The sequence below is a fragment of the Theropithecus gelada genome, chromosome 12 (assembly GCF_003255815.1).
Source record: "Theropithecus gelada isolate Dixy chromosome 12, Tgel_1.0, whole genome shotgun sequence".
Taxonomy (NCBI): Eukaryota; Metazoa; Chordata; class Mammalia; order Primates; family Cercopithecidae; genus Theropithecus; species Theropithecus gelada.
Window position 1 is genome coordinate 109230415 of NC_037680.1, and position 26931 is coordinate 109257345.

The window sequence follows — 26931 nt, forward strand, 5'->3', positions numbered from 1 at the left end:
GACTACAGGTGTGTGCCACCATACCTGGCTAGTTTTGTTGTTGTTGTTGTTGTTGCTGTTTTTGAGATGGAGTCTTGCACTGTCCCCCAGGCTGGAGTGCAGTGGCACGATCTTGGCTCACTGCAACCTCTGTCTCCCAGGTTCAAGTGATTCTCCTGCCTCAGCCTCCCAAGTAGCTGTGACTACAGGTGCCCGCCGCCACACTTGGCTAATTTTTTGTATTTGTAGTAGAGAGAGGGTTTCACCGTGTTAGCCAGGATGGTCTCGAACTCTTGACCTCGTGGTCTGCCCACCTTGGCCTCCTAAAGTGCTGGGATTACAGGCATGAGCCACCTTGGCTTACCACGCGGTTTTTTAAAAAAAAAAAAAAAGATTTGTAGAGATGGGGTCTTACTTTGTGGCTCAGGATGGTCTGGGAACTCCTGGGTCAAGAGCTCCTCCCACCTCAGCCTCCCAAAGTGCTGGAATTACAGCCGTGAGTCACTGCAACTGGAATAGTTTCTTCCTACTGTACTCTCAACAACACAAAATCTTCTATGACCTTGGGTTATCAAGAAATGTGTGAGAATTTCTCCCCACCAAAAACAGATCAATTGACTGGGTGTGGCAACTCACCCCTGTAATCCCAGCACTTTGGGAGGCTGAGGTGGGAGGATCGCCTGAACCCAGAAGCTTGAGACCAGCCTGGGCAACAAAGTGAAACCCCATTTCTATAAGAGAAGAAGAAGAAAGAAGAAAGATCAAAAGATGAAAGACGGAAGAGGAGGAGGAGGAAGGAAGGAAGAAAAAGAAGAGGAAGAAAGAGGAGGAAGGAGGAGGAGGAAGAAAGAAAGAAGAGGAAGAAGAAAAGAAAAGAAGAAAAAGAAGGAAGAGGAGGAAGAGGAGGAGGAGGAGAAGGAGGAAGAAAGGAGAAAAAACCACTAAGTTTTCTCCCCCTCGCTGTCCTCAGATGATGGTGTTGTGGGTTTGGTAAGGTTTTGTTTTATTTCGTTTTGTGAAGAGGGTAGTGGCTTTTCGGTTTTTCAGCTTTCAATCATGATAATTGTTGTCTCTCCCTTTCCCAATAATTATACTACTTTATTTTTGTGTGTCATTGCGTTGGCCACAATATCCAGAAAAAAAAATACCAAATGATTGCAGTGCCACTGGGATTTATTCCTTGTTCTGATTGAACTTGAGTGCTTCTGGGATTTCCTACGGCCCCCTAGAGAGGATTCTTCTTCACATTCACTCAAGGAATCATTCTACTGCTAAGTTAGCAAACGTTTCCATCAGGGGTTGATGTTGACTTGCATCAGATGCTTCTTCATAGGTACCAAACAATCTTTTCCTTTAAAAAGACCAAGGTTTCCTGTACCCGTCTATCTTTCATTCATCTTCCCCTTCACTGGTTTCTCCTTTCTCAGCTAAAAATAGCTGCTCATGGCCACCTCCTTCCTTTTTGATTTTCTTCCCTCTCCAGCCTCTGAAAGGAATGCCCTGGGCCAGCAGACACCACTCTTTTGCCACTGCTGTCTCCTGGAGCCCCCAGCCCACCCTACCCGGTTCTGCATCCTCCCTGGCCTGGAGAACGCCCTTCTCACTCTCATTTCAGGGTGGGTCTCTTGATCTCCCACCCAGAACGTGAATCAGATCTTCCCCTCTCTGCTCCTCCATCCCATGCCAACAAGACCTCAGGTGGGCGTCCTCTGCAGTGCCCAGGCTCTTATCTCTCTCCCTACCTGCCCAGTAGACACGAGACTTCACTGTCACCCCACACTCAACATTCGGAGTCTGAAACAGGGCTCATCCTCTTCCCTTCTCTTCCAGCTTCCCACTTCCCACAGCTCAGCAAGACAGGGAAACACATAAGCCTGGGACCAGGAGCCTGTGGCCTCTTTCTCTCACTAAGTCCAGGTGCTGGGGCCACACTTCCCACAGCGTCCTTCCCCTTCGGGCCCAGCATGCTCTTCCGAGTACATAAGCTCATTCAAGCTTTCCCAACCCTGATAGCCAGATCATTGTGGTCCCATTTTACAGATAAGGAAGCACCTTACCAGCCTAAGCGTCTAGTAGGCACAGAGGCCAGGAAGGAGGTGCCCCAGCTGACCCCGCCTCCAGGGCTGGCTGGTTCCAGCACCTTCTCCCCAGCGGTGTTGGAGTCGGACACCCAGATGCTACGCCAGAGCCTCCTGTCTTGGTGGGATGTTAAAGAATTAGGGACCAGGCCACGTGCGGTGGCTCACATCTGTAAATCCCAGCATTTTTTGGGATCAGGCCATGTGCAGTGGCTCACACCTGTAATCCCAGCATTTTGGGAGACCAAGGTGGGTGAATCACCTGAGGTCAGGAGTTCAAGACCAGCCTGGCCAATATAGTGAAACCCTGTCTCTACTAAAAATACAAAAAAAATTAGCTGGGGGTGGTGGCATGCACCTGTAATTCCAGCTACTCAGGAGGCTAAGGCAGGAGAATCTCTTGAACCTGGGAGGCGGAGGTTGCAACTGAGCCGAGATTATGCCACTGCACTCCCGCCTGGGTGACACAGTGAGACTCTTCAAAAAAAAGAAAAGAAAAAAGAAAAGGAAAGAAAGAAAAAGGGAGAAAGAGAGAGAGAAAGAAAGAAAAAGAAAAGAGAAATAATTCAAAACGAAGTGTCCAGTTTGCTCTGTGGCCCCCCAGCTTCCTCTCGCCATAGGGACGTGGCTTTACTGTTGTGACTCCTCAGTACCACAAAAACACCCTCAGCCGGGAAGGTGGGGACCTGCGGGCAGCAGCGCAGAGCGGGTGGCGCGGGCGCAGGCTCTGGAGCAGGCCCGCCTGGCTGCTTGTCCCAGCCCACAGGCTCGTCACCGGGCTGCGCCGAGCCTCAGGTCCACGTCTGGGAAAGTCAGGATTCCCCACCCGTGAGTCTCTGTTAGCATCGAGCGAACTAAAGCGCAGAAGAGCACGGTCCCGCGCGGGGCACGTGGTGGACATCCGCGAGCGCTGTGACTGCCGGCCGCGCGGTGCTTGGTCCCTGTGGAGGAGGCGGCGGGGGCGCGGGGCCCGGGGGCGCCGCCTGCTGAGCGCTGCCTCCGTTGCTACGTGTCAGCCCCTCCAGGCGAAGGCATCGAGAGTTGAGGGCCAGAGACCCCAGGGACTCTGACCAGCGGTGGACTCAAGCGGTGTCTTAGAGCTGCTGAGGGCGTGGGCAGGGCTTGAGCTACACGGTCATCACCCGGGGTGTCTCCTCGTCCGCCTGCCCGCTGGACACGAGACCTCACTCCCACCCCACAATCTGCAGGTCTTAACCAGAGATCTCCCCTCCCCACTTTGCTCTGGACACCTGTCCCCCTCCCCTGAGTCTGAGGCTGCCCCGCAACAGAGGAGAAATCAGTTGACCAACTGCTCAATGCGTTATTTCACTTCTAAATGATTCTTCAAGAAGCAAACCTCCAAAACAGACCTTATGTACATATTAAAATTAATATATGATACAGCGATATCTCAAATCACTGAAAAAAGTATTATTCAATAAAGGGCCTGGAATGATTAATCAACAGTTAAAAATAAATAATCTCGACTGAGCACAATGGCTCACACCGGTAATCCCAGTACTTTGGGAGACCTAGGTGGGAGGAGCTTGACCCTGGATTTCAAGACCACCCTGGGCAACATAGGGAGACTCAATCTCTAGGAGAGAAAAAAAAAAATGTAATTAGCTGGGCATGGTGGCACATGCCTGTGGTCCAAGCTATTGGGAAGGCTGAGGCAGGAGGACAGCTTGAGTTCAGGCGATCAAGGCTGGTGTAAGCCATGATCATGCCACTGCACTCCAGCCCCGGTGACAGAGTGAGAAACCGATTCAAAAAAAGAAATGCAGAAAAGCCAACATTAAGTAGCCAAATCTGGGACAATCTGAGGATCAAAATAACTAATAAGGCCAGATGCGACAGCTCATGCCTGTAATCCCAACACTTTGGGAGGTAGAGGCTGGTGGATCACCTGAGGTTGGGAGATTGAGACCAGCCTGGCCAACCCAGTGAAACTCCATCTCTACGAAAAATACAAAAATTAGCTGGGCGTGGTGGCACACTCCTGTAATCCCAGCTACTCAGGACGCTGGGCGGGAGGATCTCTTGAACCCAGGAGGCAGAGGTTGCAGTGAACCAAGATCGTGCCACTGCACTCCAGCCTGGGTAACAGATCAAAGAAAAAACAAACAAAAAATTAATGATAGTAACAAATTATAATCCATTAAATAACATAAGAACCTAGGGCCGGGTGCAGTGGCTCACGCCTGTAATCCCAACACTTTGGGAGGCCAAGGCAGGTGGATCACATGAAGTCAGGAGTTCGAGACCAGTCTGACCAACATGGTGAAACCCCATCTCTACTAAAAATACAAAAATTAGCTGGGCATGTTGGCGGGCACCTGTAATCCCAGCTATCAGGAGGCTGAGGCAGGACAATGGCTTGAACCCAGGAGGCGGAGGTTGCAATGAGCCGAGATTGCACCACTGCACTCCAGCATGGGCGACAGAGCAAGACTCTGTATAAAAAAAAAAAAAAAAAAAAAAAAAATTAGCCAGGTGTGGCGGCACACGCCTGTAATCCCAGCTACTCAGGAGGCTGAAGCAGGACAATGGCTTGAACCCAGGAGGCGGAGGTTACAGTGAGCCGAGATTGTACCACTGCACTCCAACCTGGACAACAGAGTGAGACTGTCTCAAAAAAAAAAAAAAAAGAAAAGAAAGAAAGAAATCCTGTCATTTGCAGCAAAATGTATGAACCTGGAGAACATTATGTTAAGTGAAATAAGCCAGGAGCAGGAAGGAAAATACTGCACGATCTCACTCATGTAGAATCTAAAAAAAGTTGGTCTCATAGAAGTTTAGTCCTAGAGGTTGGGGAGGACAGTGGGGATGGAGGGAGACTGGTCAGTAGGCACGAAGTTACAGTTATATAGTTCTGGTGTTCCAGTGCACTGGCCAGAGTGAAGAGATTTTACTGAACGCATGGGGTAGAGAGCCCAGAAGTGCCACACCTTAAAAATAGGATTAAATTAGCCAGAGAGGATAGCCTATTCCAGACCAATCCTGAGTTATCTTAAAACCAAGGCTTATATGCCCAGGCCCATTGGCTCACGCCTGTAATCCCAGCGCTTCGGGAAGCAGAGGCAAGAGGATCGCTTGAGCCCAGGAGTTCGAGACCAACCTGAGCAATAAAGTGAGACCTCATTTCTACTAAAAATTACCAGGGCATGATGGCTTGCACCTGTAGTCCCAGCTACCAGGGAGACTGAGGCAAGAGGGTCACTTGAGCCCAGGAGTTTGACACTTCAGTGAGCTATAATCATACCACTGTACTCCAGCCTGGGCAATAGAGCAAGACTCCACCTCTTTAAAAAAGATCAAAATGATCTGCATGTAAATTAACTGCCTAAAAATGTTTCGGTGCTCTTTGAGAGGATCACAACAAACTCCAGCAACCCAAAACATACATTTCACAATGTCTGACATCCAATAAAAAATTACATGAAATAGGAGAAAGAAGGAAAAGGCGACCTTTAGCCTGGAGAAAAATCAGACAGTATAAACTGACACAGCAATGACAAAGATCACAGAATTTTTCCTTTTTTTTTTTTTTTTTGAAATGGAGTCTCGCCCTGTCGCCCAGGCTGGAGTGCAATGGTGCGATTTCAGCTCACTGCAACCTTCGCCTCCCAGGTTCAAGAGATTCTCCTGCTTCAGCCTCCTGAGTAGTTGGGATTACAGGCATGTGCCACCATGCCTGGCTATTTTTTTCTTTTCTTTTCTTTTTTTTTTATCTTTAGTTTCACCATGTTGGCCAGGCTGATCTCGAACTCCTGAACTCATGATCCAACCGCCTCAGCCTCCCAAAGTGCTGAGATTACAGGCATGAGCCACTGCGCCCGTTCTTAAATTTGTCTTTTAAAATGACCCCCAAATAACAGTCCCTGATGAAATTTCAAAGTGGGATTCTGTTCTGTTCTGTTCTGTTTTGGCAGGGTCTCACTCTGTTGCCCAAGGTGGAGTGAGTGCAGTGGTGCTCACTGCAACTTCGACTTCCCAGGCTCCAGTGATCCTCCCACCTCAGCATCCCAGGTAGCTGGGACTACAGGCGCATGCTGCCACACCCGGCTAATTTTTGTATTTTTTGTAGAGATGGGTTTTGGCCATATTGCCCGAGCTGGTTGTGAACTCTTGAGTTCAAGCGATCTGATCTGCCTGCCTCGGCTTCCCGAAGCGCTGGGATTACAGGTGTAAACCACCGTGCCCAGCCTGAGATTCTGCCTCTTCTCCCTCTTGGTAAACTGATTTCACCTAATGTTGCATTGTGGTCAGCTTGCCGGTCAGCGGACAGCGGCTGCAGTGAGCTTAGCACCTGGTTGGATGGAAGCTCCACCCTTTACACACCAATGCCTGACATTGTTTAATTCAGGAGTAACGTCGTCTTCTACAGAAAGCGCTCCCGGACCTCCTGGACTAAGTAGGTCAGGCTCCTTAAGGGTGAAGTGTTCTCTCTGCCCTGTTCTTTCATCCTGGCCATTTATCACAATTTATTCTGTCTCCCTCAAGTCCAAGAACTGGGGCCAGGTATGTCCTTGAATCTCCAGCAGGAATCACAGTGTCATTGATACTGTGACAATCGGGGTGTCATCGATAAACATTTGTTGAATGAATGGATGCATACTTGAAAAAAATGCTGTGGGTATGATATTCGGTTCCGGGCCAGGTGCGGTGGCTCACGCCTGTAATCCCAACACTTTGGGAGGCCAAGGTGGGAGGATCACTTGAGGTCAGGTATTCGAGACCAGCTTGGCCAACATGGTGAAACCCCATTTTTACTAAAAATACAAAAATGAGCTGGGTGTGGTGTTGCGCGCCTGTAATCCCAGCTACTCGGGAGGCTGAGGCAGGATAATCGCTTGAACCTGGGAGGCGAAGGTTGCAGTGAACCGAGATTGCGCCACTGCACTCCATCCTGGGCGACAGGGCGAGACTAAGAAAAAAAAAAAATTCGGTTCTGAACAAATTTCGAGTCACTGACAAAGCTACGGCATCCAGCAGAGGGCGCGCCAGGCGCCAGCACCAGGCTGGAGGACGCCTGGCTCAGCCCCAGGCCGACTTCCGGGAGCCCCGCTGAGTGCAGGGGGATACCCCGTCCTTGGCGGCTGCTTGCCTTTCTCCGTACTGTCCCTGTGAAGGTCAAGATCTATAAAGTTGAGAGTCCCCAGACATACGATGGGAGAGTTGCAGTAAGTACTCTTTAAATCCCCTTTCACCCTTGAGAGTCTACGATTTTCGACGTTTTCCAGGCGATTTTTACTCTGGTCCGGAATAGGTGCGTGGTAATTCCTGACTTTCGCCACCGGAGGGCACTCCCGGCCCTCGCTTCCCTGCCCCGCGCGGTCTGCAATCGGCTGGGCTTTTAAGCCTCTCTGGGCTCTGGCTGGTCTCCCAGAGAATCTAAACTCAAAACGCTTGAGAGACACACCAGCCTCCGGCAATCCCAGAGTGTGCTGAAGTCCCCATCGTCCTTCCCTGGAATGTCAGTGAATGGGGAAGCCTTCCCTTTTTACTCACCGCCATCCTCCCCTCCCAGGCGTGGGGAGACCCGGCGCTGGGGCTGGGGGGCCCTGAGCAGGTTCCTCACCTGCACCGACCCACATCTTTGAAGTTGGAGTGCGTGGAATGGGCCTCAGTGGCACACCCCAATCTGGGGACACATCAGAACTTTTTTCCCCCCCTTATTTTGTTTTTCTTTTGAGACGGTCTGGCTCTGTCGTCCATGCTGCCGTGGCGCGATCACGGCTCACTTATAACCTCCACTTCCCAGGCGAAAGCGATTCTCCCACCTCAGCCTCCCGAAGTGCTGGGACTACAGGTCCAGGCCACCACGTCTGGCCCATTTTATTTCTAAATGGCTCATGCCTATAATTCCAGCACTTAGGGAAGCCAGGGCAGGCGGATCACTTGAGCCCAGGATTTTGACACCAGCCTGGGCAACATAGTGAGACCCTATCTCTACAAAAGATTTAAAAATTAGACGGGCGGGCTGGGCGTGGTGGCTCACGCCTGTAATCCCAGCACTTTGGAGGACCGAGGCGGATGGGGATCACCTGAGGTCTGGAGTTCAAGACGAGCCTGGCCAACATGGTGAAGCCCCATCTCTACTAAAAAAAAAAAAAAAAAAAAAAAAAGACCAGGCGCGGTGGCTCACACCTGTAATCCCAGCACTTTGGGAGGCCAAGGCGGGCGGATCACGAGGTCAGGAGATGGAGACCATCCTGGCTAACGCAGTGAAACCCTGTCTCTAATAAAAATATAAAAAAGTAGCCAGGTGTGGCGGCGGGTGGCTGTAGTCCCAGCTACCTCAGGAGGCTGAGATAGGAAAATGGCGTGAACCCGGGAGGCAGAGGTTGCAGTGAGCCAAGATCGCGCCACTGCACTCCAGCCTGGGCGACAGAGCGAGACTCCGTCTCAAAAGAAAAAAAAAAAAATAGCCAGGCATGGTAGCAGGCAACTGTAATCCCAGCTACTCAGGAGGCTTAGGCAGGAGAATTGCTTGAACCTGGGAGGCGGAGGCTGCAGTGAGCCGACATCGCACCACCAACAGAGCAAGACTCTGTCTCAAAAATAAATAAATAAATAAATTAGCTGGGCATACTGCCATGTGCCTGTAGTCCCAACTACTCAGGAGGCTGAGGTGGGAGAATAGCTTAAGCCCAGCATCAAGCCTGCAGGGAGCTGTGATTGTGCCACTACACTGCAGCCTGGGCAACAGAGCAAGACCCTATCTCAAGAAAAAAAAAAAAAAAGGAAAGAAAATATAGGCTAAAATTCTATTTATTTATTTATTTTTTAATTTAAGGTTAGGGCCAGGCATGGTGGCTCACGCCTATGATCCCAGCACTTTGAGAGGCCAAGTCAGGATTATTGCTTGAGCCCGGGAGTTCAAGACCAACCTGGGCAATATAGCAAGACCCTGTCTCTATTTTTTTTTTTAAATTAATTAATTAAAAGTCAAATAAAATGAATTTAAGATAGCCACTAACAAGATAATATGGAACTACAGTCTTCAGTATCTGAGGAGGCACTGGTTCTAGGACTGCCATACCAAATCCGTGGTATCAAGTCCCTTATATAAATTGGTGTAGGCCGGGCATGGTGGCTCACGTCTGGAATCCCAGCACTCTGGGAGGCTGAGGCAGGCAGATCACCTGAGGTCAGGAGTTCAAGACTAGCCTGGCCAACATGGTGAAATCCCGTCTCTACTAAAAATACAAAAATTAGCTGGGCATGGTGGTGCACATCTGTAATCCCAGCTACTCGGGAGGCTGAGGTGGGAGAATCACTTGAACCCGGGAGGCAGAGCTTGCAGTGAATCAAGATTTCCCCACTGCACTCCAGCCTGAGCGAGACTTCCTCTCAAAATAAATAAATAAATTGGTGTAGTATTTGCATATAACCTACATATACTTAAATCATCTTTAGATTACTTATAATACCTAATACAATGTAAATGCTATGTAGATAGTTGTCCTGCTGTATTGCTTTTTATTTGTGTGATTTTTATTGTTATATTTTTTCCTGAATATTTTTTATCGATGGTTGCTTGAATCCCATGGAAATGGAGGACCAATTGTACTTGGGAAAAAGAGAAAAAAATACTTGATCAGTATAGCAAAGAGAGGGAAAGAAAAACCAGAAAACAGCCTGGCCCAGTGGCTCACGCCTGGAATCCCAGCACTTTGAGAGGCAGAAGCAGGCGGAAAATGAGGTCAGGAGTTCAAGACCAGCCTGGCCAATATGGTGAAACCCCATCTATACTAAAAAATACAAAAACTAGCTGGGTGTGGTGACCCACACCTGTGGTCCCAGCTACTCAGGAGGCTGAGGCAGGAGAATCACTTGAGCCCAGGAGGCGGAGGGGGCAGTGAGCCGAGATCATGCCACTGCACTCCAGCCTGGCAACAGAGCAAGACTCTCTCAAAAAATAAAATAAAATAAAAAAGCATTTTCAAACATATCACTATCACAATACATTTGAATGGATGAATCTCTTCTATTACAAGACCAAAAAAATGTTTAAATCATGAGACTCATAAGTTTTTTTTTTTTTTTTTTTAGATGGATTATTGCTCTGTCACCCAGGCTGCAGTACAATGGTGTGATCTCGGTTCACTGCCACCTCTGCCTCCTGGGTTCAGGTGATTCTTCTGTCTCAGCCCCCCGAGTTATTGGGATTATAGGTGCCCACCGCCATGCCCAGCTAATTTTTTTGTATTTTTAGTAGAGATGGGGTTTCACCATGTTGGCCAGGATGGTCTCGAACTCCTGATCGCAGGTGATCTGCCTGCCTCGGCCTCCCGGAGTGCTGGGATTACAGGCATGAGCCACTGCGCCTGGCCAAGATGCATGAGTTCTTAAAGTGAAAACGAAGCGTCCTTTTTTGCAAACAGTCTGATCAGGGAAGGCAAGGTTAAGTGAAATATACATTTTCACTTCAATTTTTCATTAGTTCCTTCCTCCATCATTTTGTTACAGTGCCTAAGTGTGCCAGGCATGGTATTGGGTACCAGGGGTTCAGAGATGAATTGACTAAAGCTTCTCTAAGTGCCCCCCTCCCCAGTAGGAAGGATATCTGTCTTGACCAGAGTTAAACCCAGAGACAGCCAAGGAGGAAGTCTCGGCCTCCTCACCTGAGCCACGCTCAGCCTCTTCCACTCCCAAAGGCCTCCTGCTCCTTCACCTTCAGCCCAGCCCATGCATCTCCTTTGATGTGAGACTCACCCAAGATGAGACGGAAACAGTCTCGACACACAATCAATCCTCACCTTTCCGACCTTTCCTTTTGGCACACAACACAAACACTCCGGGTTTGCCCTGAGGCATCTGCAGGGGCAGGGCCAGGGGAGCGGAGGCTGAGGCTCCTCCGGGTCTACTTTCTCTGAGGAGAGAGTAATGTGGGAGAAGCACCGTTTGCCTTTGATACTTACCAAGGTCACTGTGGTTGCTCCCTGTGGAATGACAGTGGCAGTGTCCCCGAAACACTGGCTCCTTCTCCAACCCTCACACATGCATTAAATCCCAAAGGTGAAAGGAGAGGGCTCAGGGCACAGTGCTCATCCCACCACATGCCAAGAGGGGCTGCGTAATCCTTCTGGGTTTGTTCTCCAAAGCCCGAGTTGGGGAAATAGGGACTCTTCAGACAGGGTTACCTTTGTCTGTCCCTGTTCGTTTATGTGAGAGCAGGTTTGTTCTGCCAGGCTGAGGCCCCAGGCCCACCAGCCATCAGCTCCTTGTGGAGGTTGGGTGTGGGAGTGCCCCTCTGGGGACAGAAAGCCCTCCTCCCATCCCTGAAGCTGGGCCTATCTGGGGAGTGGGGGCAGGCGAGCTCCGTCAGCCACTGAGGAGAGAGGGCCCGGTCAGGACCCTGCCCCTGTCATTCCGTAGGGAGTAACACACAGTTCTCTACTAAAAACGCAAAATTCACCAGGTGTGATGGCACACGCCTGTAATCCCAGCTACTCAGGAGGCTGAGGCAGGAGAATTGCTTGAACCCGGGAGGTGGAGGTTACGGTGAGATGGCACCATTGCACTCCAGCCTGGGCAACAGAGTGAGACTCCGTCCCCTGGCCCCAAAAAAATATACTGGGCCGGCAGGGCGTGGGGGTTCACGCCTGTAATCCCAGCACTTTGGGAACCTGAGGCAGGTGCATTGCTTGTGCTCAGGAGTGTGAGACCACCCTGGGCAACATGGCAAAACTCCATCTCTGTAAAAATTTAAAAATTATCTGGGTGTGGTGGCATGCACCTGTAGTCGCGGCTACTCAGGAGTCTGAGGTGGGAGGATCATCTGAGCCTGGGGATGTCGAGGCTGCTGTGAGGCATGATTGCATCACTGTACTCCAGCCTGGGTGACAGAACAAGACCTGTCTAAAAGAAAATACTGACATTAACCTGGGCATAGTGGCTCACGCCTGTAATCTCAGCACTTTGGGAGGCAGAGGTGGAAAGATCACTTGAGGCCATGAGTTCAAGATCAGCCTGGGAAACATAATGAGACCTCATCTCTACAAATGTTATTTTTACTTAGCCAGGCGTGGTGGTGTGCACCCATAGTCCTAGATACTCAAGAGGCTGAGATGAGAGGGTCCCTTGAGCCCAGAAGGTTGAGGCTGCAGTGAGCTATGATTGTATTATTGCACTCCAGCCTGGGCAACAATGTGAGACCATGTTGCCCAGGCTGGTCTTGAACTCCTGGCCTTGAAAGATCCTCCCACCTAGGCCTCCCAAAGTGTGGGATTACAAGCGTGAGTCCCTGTGCCCGGCCTCCAGGGGCTTCTTGACAGAACAAGCATCCTGGAGTAGGGGTGGGGGTGGCCATCCTAATTAGAAAGCATCCCTCCTGGGTCTCTCTGAAGCGCTAAAGCCAGGTGAAGACCCCAGCTCTGCATCTTGGCCCACAGTGGATCTTGAGAGGGGTCCATGGGAGTTCTCATCATCAATAAGACGTTCTATAACTGGAGGACTCCAGTCACCTGAGAAATGAAGAAATGGGTCAGAGGACTCGACAGGGATGGGTGGGCCAGCGGTGCCCCCAGCTCTGCACCACGTGATGGAGCCTCTTTTGCATTTGCAGCTCCCTCCCCGGGGCAGAACAGGTCTGTTTGTCTTCCCAAACCTCAGAGATGCCAAGAACGAAGGAAATCTGATACCCCTAAGGCAAGAACTGTTCCAGCCCTGTGCTGCCAACAGGAAGCCTTTGCCCATGCCCAAGAGAGAGGGCAGGTGAGAGGCCCCCGCCTCAGGGTTCCCACCAACCAGCCAGGGACACCAGAAGCCATCTGCCATGTGGTTCCCACAGCAGCCAGCAGGGGGCAGCCTGTTGAAGACTTCCTGGGGCCATGTCGCCCTGAGTTGTGCAGGTTCCCACAGGCCAGCAACCAGTGTGGAAAACAGCATGTGGTAGCAGGGGGTTAGGTGTCCGGCATGAGCCAGCCTGGCCTTTACCTTTTAGGCTCTTTTCCTGTCTAGCCCACCCAAAATGTGGAAACCTTAACAGCAGACATGGGTTATGATGTCAGAGTTTGGGATATTTTAGAAGGGGTCTTGTTATGTTGCCCAGGCTGATCTTCAACTCCTGAGCCCAAGCGATCCTTCCACCTCAGCCTCCTAAGTAGCTGGGACTACAGGAGCCTGCCACTGTGCCCAGCTTAATGTCAGTTTGTAGCTTCACAACTTTGCTTTATCCTAATTTCTGAGCAATACCCAATCAGCTAGGCCTGGAGCACCATCTCCACACTGAATTTCTCCCTCTTTTGGATATTTTATGGACATTAAAAACAAGCATGGGCTTCAAAAGACACCCACAAGCTGGGAGAAAACATTTTAAAAAACAAACCACAGACTGGGAGAAAAGGTTCACAATCTACATATCTGGTAAAAGACTTGTATTCAGAATATATAAAGTACTTTTACAACCCACTGATTAATAAGACAAACATCTCAACAGAAATAGGCAAAAGATTTGAATCAACATTTCATCAAAGAAGATATGTGGAAAGTCACTAGAGACATGAAAAACGGACCCCATCAGCAGCCATAAGGGAAACGGCCCTTGAAACCACAGCGAGATGATACCATTTCCACCCCATTGGAGTGGCTGCAGTCCGAAAGGCTGACCATACCAAGACTTGTGAGCATAGGGAGCAAGGCAGGCTCTCATGCGCTGCTGTTGGAAATAGAAAAGAGCGCAACCACTTTGGAAAACAGTTTGGTAGTTTCTTTTTTTTTTTAGATGGAGTCACGCTCTATTGCCCAGGCTGGAGTGCAGTGGCGTGATCTAGGCTCACTGCAACCTCCACCTTCCGGGTTCAGGCAATTCTCCTGCCTCAGCCTCCCGAGGAGGTGGGACTATTGGGATACACCACCACGTTCAGCTAATTTTTATATTTTTAGTAGAGACGGGGTTTCGCTGTGTTAGCCAGGCTGGTCTCGAACACCTGACCTCAGGTGATCCACCCACCTTGGCCTCCCAAAGTGCTGGGATTACAAGTGTGAGCCACTGCACCCAGCCAGTTTCTTAAAAAAATTGAAATGTAACATTTAGAGCATACACTATTCCATTCTAAGGTAATTAATCACCCCCTTTCCCCCACACAAAAAAATGTATGAAAGCATATGTCCAGGCCAGGTGTGGTGGCTCACGTCTGTAAGCCCAGCACTTTGGGAGGCCGAGGTGGGTGGATCACTTGAGCCTGGGATTTTGAGACCAGCCTAATATGGTGAAACCCCATATCTACTAAAAATACAAAAATTAGCTGGGCATGGTGGCATGCACCTGAAATTCCAGCTACCCAGGAGGCTGAGGCAGGAGAATCGCTTGAACCCAGGAGGCAAATGTTGCAGTGAGCCGAGATCACGCCACTGCACTCCAGCCTGGGCAACAGAGCAAGACTCTGTCTCGAGAAAAAAGCACATGTCCACACAAAGACTCAAACACAGAGACGAAAATTTCCACAGCAGCTTTACAAGTAATAGTCCCAAAATAGAAAACAACCGCAATGCTCACCATGAATAATGAGTAGATAAGCAAATTGTGGACTATCCATCCAATGGACTACTGCACAGGGACAAAGAGGAACCACACACACACATATACAGACACACAAATATACACACACACATATACACACACACACAAATATACACACAAATATACACGCACACACACAAACATATACACACATACACACACAAATATACACACATACATACACATATGCACACACACACAAATATACACACATATATACACACACAGAGATATATACACACACAGAGATATACACAAATATACACACATACATACACATATGCACACACAAATATACACACACATACATATATGCACATATATACATACATGCACACATATACACATACATATATACACACATACATATACACACATATATACAAACACACACCTATACACACACACACACATATATTTCTAAATACAGTTGGCCCTTGAACAACATGGGTTTGAACTGCATGCCTCAGCTTATACACAGATTTTTTTTCAATAAAAGAGACCCTGAGTGTGCCTGCCTCTCCTCCCACCTCCTCCACCTCTTAACCCTCTGCCTTCTCTGAGACAGTGAGACCAACCTCTCCCCTTCCTCCTCAGCCTACTCAATGTGGGAGACAACCAGGGTGACGACTTTTGCCATGATCCACTTCCACATAACGAATGGTAAGTAGAGCTTCTCTTCCTCACAATTTCCTTGATAACGTTTTCTCTTCTGTAGCTGACTTTATTGTAGGAAAGCAGTGTGTAATACACAGAACCCACCAAATATGTCTGCTTTCTAATCCCCTCCAGAATTAGAATGAGTGGATTGTTTGGCAATTGTGGAGTCACAGGTTCCAGCAAAGGAGCTGAATGGTCTTTTAAAATGTTTTTATTTTTAGTTTTAAAAATCATTTGGCCAGGCGCAGTGGCTAATGCCTGTAATCCCAGCAATTTGGGTGGCTGAGCCAGGTGGATTGTTTGAGCCCTGAAGTTCGAGACCAGCCTGGGAAACATGGTGAAACCCTGTCTCTACAAAAAATACAAAAGTTAGCCAGGTATGGTGGTGCACACCTGTAGTCCCAGCTACTTGAGAGGCTGAGGCAGGAGGATCACTTGAGCCCAGGAGACGAAGGCTGCAGTGAGCCGGGATTGTGCCACTGCACTCCAGTCTGAGTGACAGAGTGAGACCCTGTCTCAAAAAAAAAATGATTTGTATTTATTTCACTGAGCATGTCTCATGGTTCATCCACGTTGTCTCAGGTGTCAGAATTTCCTCCCGTCGAAGGCTGAATAACACTGCGTTTTCTCTATACCCCGTGTTTGATTTCTCCATTCATCTGTCGACAGACACTTGGATGGTTTCCACCTTTTGGCTGTGTGAGTGATTCGTCTGTGAACACGGCACGCCACTAAAATTTTCATTCTAGGTGTTGTTATACCACAGCAAATGGCTGGAACAATGTTGCGCCTCAATTAAAATGTATTTTAGGGGCCGGGCGCAGTGGTTCACACCTGTAATCCCAGCACTTTGGGAGGCTGAGGTGGGCGGATCACCTGAGGTCGGGAGTTCAAGACCAGCCTGACCAACATGGAGAAACCCCATCTCTACTAAAAATACAAAATTAGCCGGGCGTGGTGGTGCCTGCCTGTAATCCCAGCTACTCTTTGACAGCCAGGCTGGAGTTGCTGTGGCAGGACTATGGCTCACTGCAGTCTCCACCTCCTGGGCTCAAGCAATCCTCCCACCTTAGTCTCCCAGGTGGAGGGGACTACATGCACCCACCACCACTCACAGCTCAAAATATGTGGTTTTTTGTTTTTTTTGTTTTTTTTTTTTTTGAGACAGAGTCTCGCTCTGTGGCCCAGGCTGGAGTGCAGTGGCCGGATCTCAGCTCACTGCAAGCTCCGCCTCCTGGGTTTACGCCATTCTCCTGCCTCAGCCTCCCGAGTAGCTGGGACTACAGGTGCCCGCCACCTCGCCCAGCTAGTTTTTTGTATTTTTTTTAGTAGAGACGGGGTTTCACCGTGTTAGCCAGGATGGTCTCGATCTCCTGACCTCGTGATCCGCCCGTCTCGGCCTCCCAAAGTGCTGGGATTACAGGCTTGAGCCACCGCGCCCGGCCCAAAATATGTGTTAACTGACTGTTTATACTAAAGGCAAGACTTCTGTCAATAGCAGGCTGTTAGTAGTTAACTGCTGGGGAATGAAAAGTTATATTTGGATTTTTTACTGTTGGGGGGCACCCCTAAACCCCTGCATTGTTCAAGGGTCAACTATAGTATGTATATATATTTACACATTTTTTCTTAGAAGGTCAAGGTTGATACTGTATATATGCACCAGAGTAACCATAATTCTCCCTCCTCTTTTGCCTTTACTTTTAAATAGATTTGGTGCTCACCTCGACCTTCTGCACTTTTCCCTGCCTGCTCTTGTTTATGTGGACTGACCTCTGGATGGTACTGTCAGGCACAGAGGGGCTTTGTTTCTTCAAGAGATCATGAGGCTGCATTCCCTGAGAGTCTGCAGGTCGCCTGACCTTTGAAGGAAGGCTTTGCTGAGGAACACTTTTTAAAACATAGTGTAGTCATTTTAAAAATACATTTTCTTTTCCTTTTTTTTTTTTTTTTTTTGAGATGGGGTTTCACTCTTGTTGCCCAGGCTGGAGTATAATGGTGCAATCTCAGCTCACCACAACCTCCACCTCTCGGGTTCAAGTGGTTCTCCTGCCTCAGTCTCCTGAGTAGCTGGGATTACAGGCATTCACCACCACGCCTGGCTAATTTTGTATTTTTAGTAGAGATGGGGTTTCTCCATGTTGGTCAGGCTGGTCTTGAACTCCTGACCTCAGGTGACCCGCCCACCTCGGCCTCCCAAAGTGCTGGGATTATAGGTGTGAGCCACTGCGCCCAGCCCCTAAAATACATTTTTATTGAGGCGCAACATTGTTCCAGCCATTTGTTGTGGTATAACAACACCTAGAATCAAAATTTTAGTGGCGTGCCGTGTTTATAGCCGAATCACTCACACAGCCAAAAGGTGGAAACCATCCAAGTGTCTGTCGACAGATGAATGGAGAAATCAAACACGGGGTATAGAGAAAACGCAGTGTTATTCAGCCTTCGACGGGAGGAAATTCTGACACCTGAGACAACGTGGATGAACCTTGAGACATGCTCAGTGAAGTAAGCCTGTCACAAAAGGACAAACACTGCATGATATCACCTTTTTTTTCTTTTTCTTTTTTTTTTTTTTTTTTGAGACGGAGTCTCGCTCTGTCGCCCAGGCTGGATTGCAATGGTGCAATCTCGGCTCACGGCCACCTCTGCCTCCCAGGTTCAAGCAATTCTCCTGTCTCAGCCTCCCGAGTATCTGGGATTACAGGCACATGCCACCACGCCTAGCTAATTTTTGTATTTTTAGTAGAGATGGGGTTTCACCATATTGGTCAAGCTGGTCTTGAACTCCTGACCTCAGGTGATCCACCCACCTTGGCCTCCCAAAGTGCTGGGATTACAGGCATGAGCCACCATGCCTGGCCACATGATGCCACTTATACGAGGTCCCTAAAGTAATCAAATTCAGAGAGACAGAAGTAGAACGGTGGTTGCCTAGGGCTGGGAAGGGGGGATGGAGAGTGGGTGTTTAATGGGTAAGAATTTCAATTTTACAAGATAAAAAAGCTCTGGAGATCTGTTGCACAGTCATGTGGATGTACTTAACACTGCTGAAATGTACACCTAAAAATGGTTAAGATGGTAAATTTTACCTGTAATTTACCATAAATTAAAAACAAAAACAAAAACAAAAAACTTAGTGGCATAAAGCAGCCACCACCATTGTGTGATGTTCCTGTGTTCCCTGGTCAGAAGTTTGGGCACAGGCAAGGTTGCTCCTCTCTGCACTAGGATGTCTGAGGCCTCATCTGGAGGTGACCCTAGTGACTAGGGCTGGAAGGACTGGAGACAGATAATCTACTTCCAAGACCACGCTTTTACTCACGCGTGTGGCACCTGGGCTGGGATGGCCCAAGGACGGGCTCTTCTGGGCCTGTTGACTGGAGCCCTCCATATGGCACTTTCAGCATGGCAGCCTCCAAGCAATCAGATTCCGTTCGAGGTGGTTCAGAGTTCCAAAACAAGTGTCCCCATCAGGCAAGGCCATGTGGCCTTTTATCACCTAGTCTCAGAAGTGACAAAGTCACCACTTTTATGAATTGCTTCTTTACTGCAATGTAGGTACTTTAACAAACTTCAGCATCAACAGTGAAATGTTATGTGTATGCCGGTTACTTACCCCTTAACTCAGTATATATCAAGAATGCTGCTAGGGTTGGGCATGGTGACTCACGCCTGTAATCCCAGCACTTTGGGAGGCCGAGGCAGGTGGATCACCTGAGGTCAGGAGTTCAAGACCAGGCATGACCATCTCTATTAAAAATCAAAAATTTAGCCAGATGTAGTGGTAGGCACCTGTAATCCCAGCTACTCTGGAGGCTGAGGCAGGAGAATTGCTTGAACCTGGGAGGCAGAGGTTACAGTGAGCCGAGATTGCACCACTGCACTCCAGCCTGGATAGCAGAACGAGACTTGGTCTTAAAAAAAAAAAAAAAAGAATATATTCTAAAAACCCTTATAACTCAACAGTAGAAAGATAAATAAACCAATTTTATTTTATTTATTTATTTATTTGAGATGGAGTCTCTCTCTGTCACCCAGGCTGGAGTGCAGTGGCGTGATCTCAGCTCACTGCAACCTCTGCCTCCCGGGTTCAAGGGATTCTCCTGCCTCAGCCTCAAGAGTAGCTGGGACTACAGGTGCCCACCACCATGCCCGTATAATTTTTGTACTTTTATTAGAGACGGGGTTTCACCATGTTGGCCAGGCTGGTCTGGAACTCCTGACCTCAGGTGATCCACCTGGCTCAGCCTCCCAAAGTGCTGGGATTACAGGCGTGAGCCACCGTGCCCGGTCAAGAGTGATTTCTTAAGGAAGTACTTGGTATTTTTCTGGAATGATGAAAAAGTTTTGAAACTAGAAAGAGGTGGTGGTTGCGCAACACTAGGAAAACTCTGGATGCCACTGAATTGTGCACATCAAAATGGTGAATTGGAGCCTGGTGCGGTGGTCTGGAACTGTAATGCCAGAGACTCAGGAGGCTGAGGTGGGAGGATCACTTGAGCCCAGGAGTTCAAGGCTGCATTGAGCTATGATCCTATGATCAGGCCACTGCACTCCAGCCTGGGCAACAGAGCAAGATCCCTGACTCAATTAAAATAAAAAATATATATTAAAAAACAAGAGAATGCATAGGCTCCAGGGGTATCAGCCACTATCATATCAGCAGGGTCTCACTCCAGATGTGGCTAATACAAGTCTTTCTGTGATCCATAGCTTTATCAATAACCTAAACTTGATTTGCTAATTAGCATAATGATATCTTTTTTTTTTTTTTTTTTAAAGAGACAGGGTCTCTCTCTGTCTCCCAGGCTGGTGCATAGTGGTGCAATCATAGCTCATCACAGTCTTGGACTCCTGGGCTTAAGCGATCCTCCTGCCTCAGCCTCCTGACTAGCTGGGACTACACATGTGTGCCATCACTCCTGGCTGATTTTTTTGGTAGAGACAGGGTCTCGCTATGTTGCCCAGGCCTTATTATTGTTTTGTAAGAGCTTCCCTTTCCTTTAAGATTCTGGATACTTTGATACGTTTATTGAAGATACCTTCTCTAAGTGTACATAATTAAATTAAATCTTGAAATACACTTTCTTGGAACAGACTGCTCTTAACTGAAACTGTAAGTAGGTGAATGTTTTGCTGGAGATTCTGAAAAAGTCAAACCATCCCTGCTCATCTCCAGACCCACTGGGCCTTTGTCTAAGGATGTCACAGGCCATAATTCCCAAGCAGCAGCCAAATTCTTACAAAGGCTGAGGACCTGGGTTCCGCGTTCTGGGGGGGAATCTGCTTAGGAATATAGGAGGAATTTGGGACTGGGTGAGGGAGTGTCAGAGTTCTCTAAGAGGGAGGGGCAAGGATGGCAAGGAATGAAGGGGAGGAAGAGCTGAACCACACAGCCAATTTGGAATGGAAGCAGTTGCTAAGGCCAAGGTTTTCCAAAAATCAAAATGGAAGTCATTGTCAGGCAGCAATATGGCTCCCTGCTGTTTCCAAACCACCCTGACTGCTCTGGGCTTTTGAAATCATGAAGGGCTGAGTGGCTGTCTGCATAGCAGGGATGTGGGTGAAGGCTGCAAGGCGCTTCCTCCAAAACTGGCTTAGTCTGTGCCTGCAGATATGAAAGGAGTACACAGAGAATCCCTGGTGGCTGGAACCAATTTCCCCCATCCCCAGCCTCAGCCACCACCTGTGCTGAGCCCGTAGCAACCGGGACACAGCAGAGTGCCATTCACTGAACAGCTAACTGCTTTACAGGCCATCAATCGTCACAACATCCTTCTAAGTCTTGTTGTTGGTATTCTTTCATTTTTTCTTTCTTTCTTTTTTTTTTTCTCTTGGAGATGGAGTCTCACTCTGTCACCCAGGCTGGAGTCTGGTGACACAATCTCAGCTCACTGCAACCTCCACCTCCCAGGTTCAAGCGATTCCCCTGCCTCAGCCTCCCGAGTAGCTGGGATTACGGGCACCTGCCACCACGCCTGGCTAATTTTGTATTTTCAGTACAGACAGGGTTTCACCATGTTGGCCAGGCTGGTCTCAAACTCCTGACCTCAGGTGATCCACCTGCCTTGGCCTCCCAAAGTGCTGGGATTACAGGCGTGAGCTACTGTGCCTGGCCCGGTTGGCATTATTTCTATTGCATATACGGGGAAATTGAAGTTCAAAGAAGTTAAGTAACTCACTCCAAGTCACATAGCCTCTGAGTGACAGAGCCAGGATTTCTATGATTTATATGATTCTGTGCCCATGACAGAGGGCTCCTGGCTGTGTCTAAAGGGAAAAGCCAGGATAGTTTATTATTATTACCAGAACTCAAAAGGTTAATTTGTCCTGTGCTGTATATTAAAATTGTCAGAGAATTTGGGGAATTAAATGAAGTATCATCTCCCCAAACTTCCTTAAGAAATGCTCCCATCAGCAGGTGCCTAGCACGAGGCAAACCTTTTAACTTTGGACGTGACCCCTCTCTACAAAGGGTAGGCAGCCCTACCCACTACCACGAAATTCCTGCTGCCCAGGACCCAGACTTGACAATAAAAGACATCTGGGGCCAGGCACGGTGGCTTACACCTGTAATCCCAACACTTTGGGAGGCCGAGGTGGGCAGATCACCTGAGGTCAGGAGTTCCAGACCAGCCTGGCCAACATGGTGAAACCCCATCTCTACTAAAAGTACAAAAATTATCCAGGCATGGTGGTGTGCACCACCATGTCCCAGCTACTCTTGAGGCTGAGGCAGGAGAATCACTTGAACCCGGGAGGCAGAGGTTGCAGTGAGCCGAGATCACACCACTGCACTCCAGCCTGGGCAATGAGAGCGAGGCTCCATTTCGCCAGGGGTGGGGTGGGGAGGAAGACATCTGGGAACTGGGACTGGTGGGTTTCATTTATTTAGACCCTAGGCCTAGCATCCCTGGAGCCTGGCTCAGATTTTTGTGAATCTGAACACCTTGGCGGGAAGGGAGGGAGTAATGAGGGGGGCAGGTTTCAGAGGAGAAGTAGTGGAGGCCAGAGACGAAGCCTGAGCAGAGCTGCTCGGTGGTGGGATGTCCTCTTCAATGAGGGTTGAAGGAGAGGCAGCAGCTGCTCCGGTTTGCCTTCTGGGCCTGAGCTATTCCACGAGGTTGCCACCAGCTGCACGTGGCTATCAGGTGCTTGAAATGTGGACGGTCTGATTGAGATGAGCAGCAAGTGTAAAATACACCCTACATTACAAAACCTTGGCATGAAATAAAGTAATGTAAAATATCTCATTAATATTTTTATACTGATTACATGTAGGGATAATGTTGGACATATATTAGATTAAATGAAATGTTATTAAAATTAATTTCACCTGTTTTATTTTTCTTCCTTTACTTTTAAAAGCATGTGGCCACTAGAAAATTTTCTTTTTTCTTTTCTTTCTTTCTTTCTTTTTTTTTTTGAGATAGGGTCTTGCTCTGTTGCCCACGCTGGAGTGCAAGGCACGATCAGGGCTCACTGCAGCCTCGACCTCCTGGGCTCAAGTAATCCTCCCACTTTGGCCTCCCGAGTAGTTGGGACTACAGGTGTGTGCCACCACACCTGGCTAATTTTTAATTTTTTGTAGAGATGGGGTCTCACTATGTTGCCCAGGCTTGTCTCAAACTCCTAGACTCAATCCATCCTCCCACTTCAGTCTCCCAAAGTGCTGGGATTACTGGTGTGAGCCATGGCACCTGGCCCAGAAAATTTTCAATTCAAAATTACAAATGAAATTGCTCATTCTAAGGCCAGGTGTGATGGCTCATGCCTGTAATCCCAGCACTTTGGGAGGCCAAGGTGAGTGGATCACCTGAGGCCAGGAGTTTGAGACCAGCCTGGCCAACACAGTGAAACCCCATCTCTACTAAAAATGCAAAAATTAGCCAGGAGTGGTGGCAGGTGCCTGTAATCCCAGCTTCTCAGGAGGCAGAGACAGGAGAATCGCTTGAACTCGAGAGGCAGAGGTTGTAAGTGAGTCAAGATTATGCCATTGCACTCCAGCCTGGGCGACAGAGTGAGTCTCTGTCTTAAAAAAAAAAAAAGAAAAGAAAAGAAATAGCTCATTCTATTTCTGTTGGACAGCGCTGTCTTGGACCAGTCCTTCCTGCCTGTGTGAGTGAGGGGAGGACAGGTGGGCAGAGGGCTGAGCTCCTTCAGAGGAAAGCATTGCCTCCTGTGTTCCCTCCAGGTGAGAGCTGTGTGGAGGCCTCTGCAGAGAAGGGGAGGAGAGAGCAGAATCACCCCAGGGGCTGGAACCAAGAGTTGACTGACCGGATGTAGGGACAGACAGCTGGGAGGATGGAGCTTCCTAGGGCAGTGCCAGCCCCTGAAGGGCATGGGTGGGGACAAGATGGGGCCAGGCAGGTCGTCTTCTGATAGCCATGCCCGGGGCTGTGGGGGTGGGGTCTGCTCTCCCTCCCTCCAGCCCTGTAGGATTTTTGCTGCTCCTGTCGGGTGAGGAATAAGACTGATATTTTCTTTCTTTTGGAATCCTTTGTTGGTCTCTTGATTCTCTGAGCCTGTGGGCAGCTGAGCCTACCCAGGGAACTCAGGTCTGAACTAATCGGACCTCTGGGGGTGCTCCCTAGCAAGTCCCTAAAGTCCCCCGGCCCCAGCTTGCCCCCCAGACCGCAGATATGGATGACAGGAGCCACAGGGGGCTTTGGGAACCAGGCCTCACCTGGGGGTTGGAGCCTGTGGGTCTGGCCTGGCGCCTGGAGTCTGAGGTTTAAAAGCTCCCCCGTTCTTGATGCCTGATTCTCTGATTCTCTGCCAGGAATTTCTCCGGCAGCTGTGCCAACACAGGGGTTCCAGGGCCTCTGCCAGGGGGTACCCTTGTGTCTGGCTTGCTGGGATTCATTTACACAATCTGGCTAATAAAAGAGATGGGGAGAAATCCATTTAGCTAGTGCCTGGGGCTATCCACTGGGCACTAGCAGCCAAGCCGGGGAAAGTTGTGTAAGTGTTTCCCAAATGTAAACAAAGGCTTGAAACTTGCCCTTGCAGAGACATCCCTGGAGAAAAGGTGAAGTCATTGAGGGCTATCTAGAAACATCTATAGGGAAAGAATTAGAGGAAAGGACACAATTGTCAGAAGATACTGGCAAAAAAAGAAAAAAGCGAGGAATTCCACGCCTACAGCCTCTGTTGTTTCTGTTGTAGCCCTCAATTCGCTGTTAGACCCCCTCACTTTCTGCTGGTCATGATTTAAATGTCAGCTACTCCATGACGCCCCTCCTGGTCCTTTTACCTAAAATTACAACGTGCCCCATCACTCCCGACAGACTTCCCTTAAACGCTTTTCTGACTTATTTTTATCCTAGTACTTATCAACTAAGATAGATTTTTATTTATCTTGTTGACTATCTGTTTCCGCCATCAGAATGTGGGCAGGGATTTTGTATTATTTTGCTGGTACTGGGTTCATACTTGTTTGTTTTTTGGAGACAAGGTCTCACTGTGTCACTCCACCACTGCACTGTGCTGGAGTGCAGTGGTGCAATCACACATCACTGGGGCTTCGATCTTTTAGGCTCAAGCAATCCTCCCACCTCAGCCTCTGGAGTAGCTGGGACTAAAGGAATGCACCACCATGCCTGGCAAATTTAAACTTTTTTTTTTTTTTGGCAGAGATGGGATCTCGCTCTGTTGCCCAGGGCTGGTCTTGAACTCCTAGGCTCAAGCAGTCCGCCCACATTGGCCTCCCAAAGTGCATGGCAAGCCACTGTACGCGGTCTAGCTTTCTATTTGTTGATTGAAGCAATGGATGCATGCCTGAATATATGAGATTTTTCAACTTCCAACCCAAAAGCCGCTTAGGATAGGAGTCCACCCCCTGTTCTTTGCAATACTCTGTGGGTAATAAAAGATAGGAATGACCTTGAATGTCCACCAACAAGGACAGGTTAGTTAATGTATGCTACACACAGAGAACAAAATACTCAGCTGCCAATAAAAGAAATAAGATTAGTGATTCCTCAAAGTGCTCCACGTACCTCTGAGAACTATTTTCATAATACTAAGACAGTATTTGCCTTTTTCAATGTGTTGACATTTGTACCCATGATGCAAAAGGAATGGTGGGTGAACCTGACATCGCCTCAGCCTGAATTAAGGCAGTGGCATCAAACTATACCAGGAGTTATTGTGTTCTTCACCATCATAAACTCCTCATTTTAAAAAAAATTAATTGCATGTAAGATGTCCTTGAGGTTGGGTGTGGTGACTCACACCTGTAATCCCAGCATTTTGGGAGGCTGAGGTGGGAGGATTGCTTGAGCTCAAGGTTCCAGATCAACCTAGGCAACATGGCAAGACCATGTCTCTACAAAAATACAAAAATTAGACAGGTGCATGGTGGCATGTCTGTAGTCCCAGCTACTTGGGAGGCTAAGGTAGGAGGATTGCTTGATCCTGGGAAGTTGAGGCTGCAGTGAGCCATGATCACAACACTGCACTCCAGGCTGGGTGACAGAACAAGACCTTGTGTCCAAAAAAAGAAAAAAATATATACCCTCAATGAAGCAGGAAAATAGTTTTTAATTTTATTAAATTTTGAGGCTGGGTATGTTGGCTCATGCTTGTAATCCCAGCACTTTGGGAGGCCAAGGCAGGCGGATCACTTGACATCAGGAGTTCAAGACCAGCCTGGCCAACATGGCGAAACCTCGTCTCTACAAAAAATAAAAAAAAAATTAGCTGAGCGTGGTAGTGCATGCCTATAATCCCAGCTACTCTGGAAGCTGAGGCCTGAGAATTGCTTGAACCTGGGAGCTGGAGGTTGCAGTGAGCCGAGATTGAGCTACTGCACTCCAGCCTGGGTGACGGAGCCATACCTTGTCTAAAATCAGTTAATTAATTTATAAATTTTGATCCTTACGTACACACCTTTTTAATATTTGGTGTAATGGATGGAAAGTGAACAGAAAGCCCTTGGGCTGCAGATCAAAGTCCATTACTCATCCTGAGAAAAGCATGTGTGCTGTTGTTTATGAGCTGAACTAGCTCCCCTTTCAGGGAACATCAGTTTTGCCTGGAAGCACAGCTGACAATCCATGGCTATTCACAGCTGGGCATTCAGAGACACTTTCTAGAACAATGAACAAAGTGAGCCTGTCACTTCAAGGTAAACAATTGATAGTACTTTCTAATAACAATAAAATGTGAGCTTCAAAGAAAAACTAGAATTTTGGGCCGAGCATGATGCCTCTTGCCTGTAATCCCAGCACTTTGGGAGGTCAAGGCAGGAGGATCACTTGAGCCCCAAGTTCAAGACCTGCCTGGGCAACATAGTGAGATCCCGTCTCTCTTTCTCTCTCTCTCTATATATATATTTAAGTAGCTAGTTGTGGTGGCACACACCTGTAGTCCCAGCTACTAGGGAGGCTGAGGTAGGAGGATCACTTAACCCCTGGAGTTTGAGGCTGCAGTGAGCTATGATCATGCCATTGTAGTCTAATCTTTGTGACAGAATGAAACCCTGTCTTAAAAAAACACAAACAGGAAAAAATAGACTAGAATTTTGGAAAACTTTAATACTGTGTAAGTAAAATGTGTCAACACAGCCAATGGTACAAAAATTTGCATAGGTTATGGATCTTAAATGTGCAAGACAGAGCAACAGATTTTTCTGAAACAGAGTGTGTAAAGTTTGTTCATGTACTTTCAGTGTCC

At 48.4% G+C, this 26931-nt stretch overlaps 1 protein-coding gene across 2 annotated transcripts in view; it reads left to right on the top strand.

The window, feature by feature from the left end:
* The first annotated feature begins 7075 nt into the window (after positions 1-7075).
* The window catches only part of EFHD1 (EF-hand domain family member D1), a 76435-nt gene continuing 56579 nt past the window's right edge, over positions 7076-26931 (top strand). The window contains exon 1 of one of the 2 annotated variants that reach the window (XM_025404634.1): positions 7076-7243. In XM_025404634.1, the coding sequence (XP_025260419.1) occupies positions 7230-7243 (14 nt within the window). In that variant the 5' untranslated portion in view covers positions 7076-7229. Of the gene's footprint in view, positions 7244-18454; positions 18461-26931 lie in introns of those variants that run through there. The other variant, XM_025404633.1, reaches the window with a different exon arrangement.